Genomic DNA, 8037 nt, shown 5'->3' on the forward strand with positions numbered 1-8037 from the left:
ACAAAAAACACAAAAAAGCAAGGCTGTTGAAGAGCCCCTGGTGACGGCTGCCTACTCAGGTGCTATCTTTGAAAAAAAATGTTTCACTCATGGAAAAAGGCCAACAGCGAATACACCTACACAGTTTTTTTGGGGTCTTAACCAGTGACGGGCAGTCAGGGGAGGCAGGTGAGGCAGTGCCTCACCTGTCATCATGGAAATATCAAATGACAAAATAAATTAAGTTATATTTATTTCGTGATGTGTACTTAAACGTTCTTTTCCATTTAACCTCACCACGACGAGCGGTGAGGCAGCAGCCAGCTGAGCCTCACCATTGATTGCGCAATCACTATGTTAGCTGTACTTGCTTGCTCGGCAGTGAGACCGCATTGCTGTCCCTCTGCATATCGCTATTAAAGTGTTCAAAAGCTTTTAGTATATGAACTAAATTTCTACAGTTTAGCTGGTGTATATAATGTACAGTCCCTGTACATTATAAACACTGTACTACAGTGTTTATTTTATTCAAAACTGTGTGCATAGGTGAGGCACACAGTTCTCCTGCGTCATGACAGGGGGCGCTGGTGATTAGAGATTCTTATTGCGACTCCTCGGCTGCAGAATAATAGAATTAGTGGTAGCAATTAGTTAGCTTTCATAACTTTGCTGCTGTGAAATGTAAATTTCTTCACTGCGAGACTAATAAAGGCAAATCCAATCCAATCCAAGCTACAGTAAACAGTTAGCAAGTTAAGTGCAACCATCCAGTCATTTTTTCGTGTTGCTTGGCCTTGTTTTCAGAATGGTGGATGACATATCTAAATTGAAAGAATTTTCTGAACTGGACTTTCAATCAAAGCAGGGGATAATAACAAAAGGAAGACCAACACCGGACTGTATAGCTCACAAACGATGAGGGATGAATGTAAATCTCCTGGACAGCTTCTCAGCTTTTTGGCCAAGAAGGATCTCATTGAAACGATCCCTGAAGGGACAAAGTTGTTGCAGCTCGTGCTCACTGTTCCAGCTACTACAGCATCAGTGGAGCGGGCATTCTCAGCACAACAGACTGAAAACAGGACTGATCAAGGACGACTTTCTTCACTGGCAGTGATCTCCACTGAGACACCGTGGCTTGGACTTCATTTATAAGTAAAGGTAACACGATAATAACATTTTTTTAATTATTTTTTTCTATGCTACAGTTTGTATACAGTATATAAAGAATGCTGACATGACATTTTAAACAAAACACGTTAACTGTTGCCAATCAAATGGTGAATAAACTACTCTGTGGAGTTCATATGTTTGTCAATCTGACTGTGATGACGTCAATGCCTCACCAGCCATGAACCTCACCGCGCGTCACTGGTCTTAACACAATCCAAAACAACAGACGGGTGACAAACTAATTATGATTGGGATACCCACTGAACAAAAATAGCGCAAATATTGGATATACTCAACTGCAGACACAATGGTCAATGACCAGCACTGTGCAAGAGCCTTGTTATTGAAGCAAGCAAGCATCTCTGGTAACGAGACTGGCCATAAAAATCAGAAAGCAATGATCTTGTCTGAAACCGCATAGCAATTGCCAATGGAATTGGATTATTTGTTTGCCGGTGTTTTTAAGCTCTAAAAAGACCTCCATTCACCTGTATTAGTTCATATCCTGATATGCTTGACTCTAATGGGTGCATATTAATGTCAAAATGGCACATTTCTCAACAGATTGGAATGAAAGTTGCAATAAAGCGGTTGGTGGTGGGAATACGGTAGAACATAGTGATGTGAACCCGTGGCCCCTTTAAATACTTTATGCTGTGGTATTATTAAAAGTTGGTGTAGATCAAGGTCAATCATCATGAACTATTTCTAAAAGTACTTTTTGGAATTATAAAAACCCAAGAAACCAAACACAAACACCATAATCTTACAATCCAATTTACGATTGAAATGACCATGAAAGCTATTTATTGTTACCGAACTGTCTATTCATTTCAACTGGATTTCGAAAGGGTAATTATGATTGACAGCCTGGACGTGTGCATTCTACATTATCCTTCCTGATCGGTCAGCTGCTATTATTATGGGGAGGGCTAAGGTTTTAGGCGTTGGACCCATCAGTGGGAGAACAAGTCTCAAATAATCCTTCCCAGAGTCACTAACGGCTAGCTTTGTCTAGACAAGACTTAACTCGGGGTTTAAATAAAATATTCCTCTAGTCCCCAAATCACCCCAAACACAATGAGGACTTTAGGTTTGATGCACAAGGTGACAAATAACTCTCAGACCAGAATGCCGTGAGACATACAGGAGGAATGGGAGGAACAGGGCTAAGAGACGAACATTCTCTGTTGAATTCAGTGTAATATGTGGATTGATGTCTGTTGATAAAATGCAACATCTTTTTCCCACAAAATAAAAAAAACATGGTTACATATATTAGTGCTTTGATAGATAAAAAGGACAGCTACTCAGTCAACAAAGATAATATGGCTACCTCATTGCCTCCATCAGATGAATATTGTGTACGTCTGCATGGAGGACACACGCAGGCAGACCACACACTGTGCACCAATGGAAGCATGCGATATGCACACAAATGCACACGCACACACGCACGCACACACACACACACACACACACACACACACACACACACACACACACACACACACACACACACACACACGCACACACGCAGCACGCACACACACACACACACACACACACACACACACACACACACACACACACACACACACACACACACACACACACACACACACACACACACACACGCACGCACGCACGCACCCACGCACACTCACACATAAAATTGGCATGAGGAATCTGGCTCTGCTGATAATACTCCATTTGCCCAGGGTATAGAAAAAAGTTGCCAGTCCTTCAAAAAAAAGCTACCAGAACAAATCAAGTAGGTGTCATGATCTGGTTGGCGACCAATGGGTGGCGCTGTCCGCCCCGCCTGCACCTGCACAGGTGCTGGTCGTCCCGATCAGTGGCGGACTGCCACGTTCGGATTAGCAACCAACGGGTAGCGACGTCAGCCCTGCCTGCAGCCTGCAGCTGCTGGTCGTTTTAATCAGTGACACTTAAAAGGACTCCCGGCACGACCATCCAGTGTCTGTTCATTGTTTGTTGCATGCTTTGTCTGCAATCACATGCATTGTATGCTGTGCATGTGTTTGTTTAACCTTGGCGGACTTTTAATCTTGGTTTTCTTTTGAAAATTTGTATTTTTTCCGTTCAGATGATTTTGATGTTTTAGATTTTGTTCCTGCGGACTTTATTTTAATACAATTTGTCAAACACAACTTCCTGCTCCCTCCTGCCTGCTTTTTGGGATCCGCACCCGCCATCACCACCTTGCAAAACGTGACAGTAGGGAAGACAATGTTTGCTGAAAACACTTTTTTTTAGCCTGACCATTTAATGACGGTAAGGGTTTTTTTGTTTATTTTTTTTTAACGGCCAAACCAGACAAACATGCGAATCAAACCTCTGAGGACAAAGGACACTAATTCGCTGTGGCGACCCCTGAAGCCTCAATTCAAGCAATGGGTCAATACAGAGTCATAAAAACCGTTTCACCATGATCGTTACATTAAATGACATGCCTTTAATTCACATGGAATCGGAATACTCAGTTGCAGTGGCGGTCCGTGCATTTCACACCTCGGCCTTCAATGAAGTCCTACTTAGTCCGACTTGAACAAATATCCCTCGTAATACCATAATTTATGACACAACGGCTGAAGATATCATTTACAAAAGCACACGCACGCAGTACTGTGCGTGGCATCACCTTAATCGTCTACAACACAGGCTATTTTCCGGAGCAATTACACATCAATAAATCTGCATCAGAAATTAGAACTTGTCACTATACGTGATACTGCAAACACTTAAAAATAAAAGGACATTTAAAATCATTTGTCCACAAAGTTTTATTAAATCCACCAAGAATATGCAATCTTTAACAAGATTTTACGCTAAATTACAAAACGTCAGTTTAATATAAGAAAAACAACAAGACGTTCACAAAACGAACTATTTGTTGAAAATAAAAGTAAACAAATATTTTACATTTGTTCTTGAGAATAGGCCTACATGCGACAGCGAGTTGACCTCTCCTTCAGCCATTGTGGGTTAAAAAAGCGAGTAGATATACTTGGTTTTTCTGCTAAAGTTTCCGGGTCTGATCTGTTGTAGCTTGGTTGATTTGCATTTGCATTTCATAGCGCTGCCTTCACTGAGGGCTGAGGTAAAGTGAGTATCCAATCACAGGACGTGTACATGTCATGTTCAACGCGAGGCCCTCTAGCTGGCCTTACTGTGCCAACTCGTGATCTGATTGGCTATCGCAACTATATATATCAACTACATGTGCCCGTTCATGTACAGCACACAGACGCCCTCACTGTTGATTCTGAAGGCGTCGGTCAGATTTCATACAGCCTGGCGACACAAGCTAGCTGAATTCTGATTGGATTAAAAACTGACCTAAAACGACAACACTGAAAGGAGCATAACCAAATGGATATAATATAACATCAAGAAAACAGTATGTAGAATAATTATATATATATTTAGAAAAAAATACTTTTTCAATGAAATTGACTTTTATTATAATTATGATAATGATGTCTGATTATGTTAGGCCAGCAGAGAAGGCCTTGCTGGCTCTGACGGCCCACCACTGCTCAGTTGTGTAAATTGCATTTCTCTTTTTTTCTGCCGACTCAACAAATTGCAGTGTAGTCGAAGACATTCACTTGTGATTTTTCTCTATACTGTACGTATCTACAATGTTCGGAGTTAGAATTTACAATCACAGCTTTGTGAGGAACTGTGTGCTCTTGTTACACATACTTTGGTGATTTTTTTCTTTTTTAGGTGCATAGGTGTGGATATCTGTTTCAGAGGGGATTTTTGTCTGTGTATACCCTTTAATTGACAAGGAACTAGCCCAGCGTACATCTTGTCTCTGAATCAGCAGTATAAAACAGAATCAGCAGTATAAAATGGATGTTGATTCAATTCATCTGAGATATGTAATTTAAAAGCCTGGGCTGGAAATAACCAATGAATTAATTTGGTTACAATTCAGGAGCTCTGGCATACATAGCTGTCTTGCAAGAAGGATGGCCGTTTTGAGCTCGAGGCTGACGATATGATGAACACCTCATCTGGACCAAAATCAAGCTCTGCCAAGCCATTGGAGGAAAGGTCCAATTCCGTATTCTGGGATGTGTCACCACCACCACCACCACTCACTGAGGAAATAGATAAATGAATGAATGAATGAATGAATGAATGAATGAATGAATGAATGAATGAATGAATGAATGTAATCAAGCACGTACTAAGAAAGCATTCTCTTGTATGGGAAAATGCACTATAATTTTTTTCTGTATCCCATTGAAAACCTTTCCATCCTACTTTTAATCAAATGCGCAATAAAGATATTTAATGTTCAAATCTATCCTTTTTTCCCCAATAATTAACTCATTCATTCGATTTGATGCCTGCAACATGTTGAAGGGAAGTTGAAGACTCTGTTACATCACTTTCCTTTGAACCCAAATTCATAATGGCCTTTGAGAGAAAACCATAACTACAATGTGGCCCTCGGCAAAAAAAAAAAATGACAAACATGGCATAGACCAACAGTTCTCCTTTGGGACCAGTGAAGGTGGGACTACGGTTAACGGATGGTGAATCACTGGGTGGCAAAACTAAATGGTGTTCATCATCATAATCAGATTAGCTCAATATAAACCAGGATTGTTTTCAGTGCTCTCCATCAGAGTCGCTCTTGAGAGAATTCCCAGCTGTCTTTTGAGCAATACTCAGAGTGCATCTGAGACACATTTGAAACACACGCACACGAACACACAGACACACACAGACACGCGCGCATGCATGCATGCACGCACACACAAAACCACCTACATTCATAGTCAGATTCAAACCTATGGACAATTTTGTCTTCATTTAACATGCATACTTGTCACATCTCGTCGCCGTCCTGGGCGCGCCTCGCCCTTCCTGTCACCTCCTCTGCTGCTCCCTGGAGACGGCCCCTCCCATCATCACGCACCTTGGTTCCCACAGCTGTTTGTCCATCTATCCATCCATTTTCCGTACCGCTTATTCCTCATTAGGGTCGCGGGGGGGTGCTGGAGCCTATCTCAGCTGTCTTCGGGCACGAGGCGGGGGACACCCTGAATTGGTTGCCAGCCAATCGCAGGGCACACAAAGACATACAACAGTCACTCTCACACTCACACCTAGGGACAATTTGGAGTGGTCAATCTGCCTGCCATGCATGTTTTTGGAGTGTGGGAGGAAACCGGAGGACCCGGAGAAAACCCACGCGGGTCCGGGGAGAACATGCAAACTCCACACAGGGAGGCCGGACCGGGACGCGAACCGGCGACCTCTGCACTGTGAAGCCGTTGTGCTAACCACTCAACTACCGGGCCGCCCGGTGGCAGCTGTTTGTCATTCCCTTGATTGTGCCTTCTGACTATATTTGCCGATCGAACTAGACCGTCTTCGTCGGAGTATTCAGAAAGCTACCCTCGCGACTTCCGTCAGGTCTGCATTATTCTTTTGTCCTCACTCATCGCCATTGGTATTGTTTTTGCACATGTGTCTCAGTAAAGACTTTTCTTGGTTCACAAGTATCTGTCTCGCCGTGTACTTTGGATCCGAACTCCCCACTTTCCCTCGTCACTTGAGTCCTGCCTCCAAGCCTCAAGAGACATAACAATACTAAACATCTGTGGTTTTGGAATGTGCAAGCCTAAAGTGTGAAGCTGTTGGGTCTTCTCACCTGTGTGCGGTGGGCTGTACTTGATGTTTTCCTGATCCCTGAGAACCTCTTGGTTTGTCTGACTCTCAGACATTGGTTGTAGCTCACTTACCTCCACCCTCATGTTCTGTACTGCCTCTGGCACCTACAGCACAACACAACAAGTTTAAACCTCAAACCAGAAATACGTCTGTGTAGGCTCTCAGTTGTACAGGAGTGGTCCATCGAGGAAAAGGTTTCTTCAGCCGTCATCTGTACTTCAGTGACATTTCAAAATGAATGCATCCAAAAGATAGGCTGCCAAATGAAAAACAAAAGTAATGTAGTTCATATGGTTATAACAGACTTCTTAGGTTGTTACCACATTGGCATAGTCATACTAATGAGGTGATACCAGAGCAAATGAGGCGATCAGAGCCAAGCATAGAACATTGGAGATAATCAGGCAGAACGAAAAAGGTAACCAGATTGACTTCAGAGAGTAGTCTTCTGCTCCCCCAACCTTACTGCAGGCATCTATCAGAGCAGAGGTATGGCACCTCCACCTCTGTCCCTTAGGGATTTATATATCGGGCCAGACTTACCAGCACAACTTTAGTTTGCTGACAAAGCTCTTTGGATGTGGAGCGAAACGTTCGACACCTTCAAAGAAGTACAGATGATGGTTGAAGAAACCTTTTCTCGCTCAAAACAGAAAGCACATTTCTTTTATGTGGTGAGTTGCTCAACACAATACATTATGACCTTTGAAGAGTTTCTGTTTTGGTTTTGAATATTCAACTGTGTATTTTACCAAGCGGGCATATTAAAAGAATTGCCTGTGCTGCTCTTGTTTTCTTCTATTCTAACATATTCAGTATCGTTATAGTTGAGTTCAACAGACCTTGTTAAAGCAAAAGAAAAAAAGTTGCATGCAGTATTTGTACCTCAGAAATGGTGGATGCGCAGGAGCTCTCTCTTTTTAGACACAGTTTCGGTCTGTAAGATAAATAAATAAATACACACGTTTTCAAGAGTGTTTCTGAGTTTTAATTTCCTCTGTGTTCGTGTATAACAATTTGCAAGCATTTCCTTGAGGAATATGGGGAAATGAGATACCCTGGACATTTTTTGTGATTTGTATACTGTTAACAGCAAATGCAGTAGATTTAACATATTACATTTCCAGTGAGTGACAGATATGGCTGCCACTAGCTTAATGTACT

The 8037-nt window shown here is 42.2% G+C and overlaps 1 protein-coding gene across 1 annotated transcript in view; it reads right to left on the reverse strand.

Moving 5' to 3' along the window:
* Positions 1–8037, reverse strand: part of LOC148899500 (uncharacterized) — a 29678-nt gene that overhangs the window by 4210 nt on the left and 17431 nt on the right. The window contains exons 3-5 of the mRNA XM_088994787.1: positions 7759–7810; positions 6854–6977; positions 5137–5288 (exon numbers count right to left, since the gene is read on the reverse strand). Coding sequence (XP_088850913.1) covers positions 5137–5288; positions 6854–6977; positions 7759–7810 — 328 coding nt within the window. The remainder of the gene's footprint in view (positions 1–5136; positions 5289–6853; positions 6978–7758; positions 7811–8037) is intronic.

Source organism: Hippocampus bargibanti, linkage group LG04, assembly GCF_051943395.1.
Source record: "Hippocampus bargibanti isolate YZ-2025 linkage group LG04, ASM5194339v1, whole genome shotgun sequence".
In the NCBI taxonomy this organism is placed as follows: Eukaryota; Metazoa; Chordata; class Actinopteri; order Syngnathiformes; family Syngnathidae; genus Hippocampus; species Hippocampus bargibanti.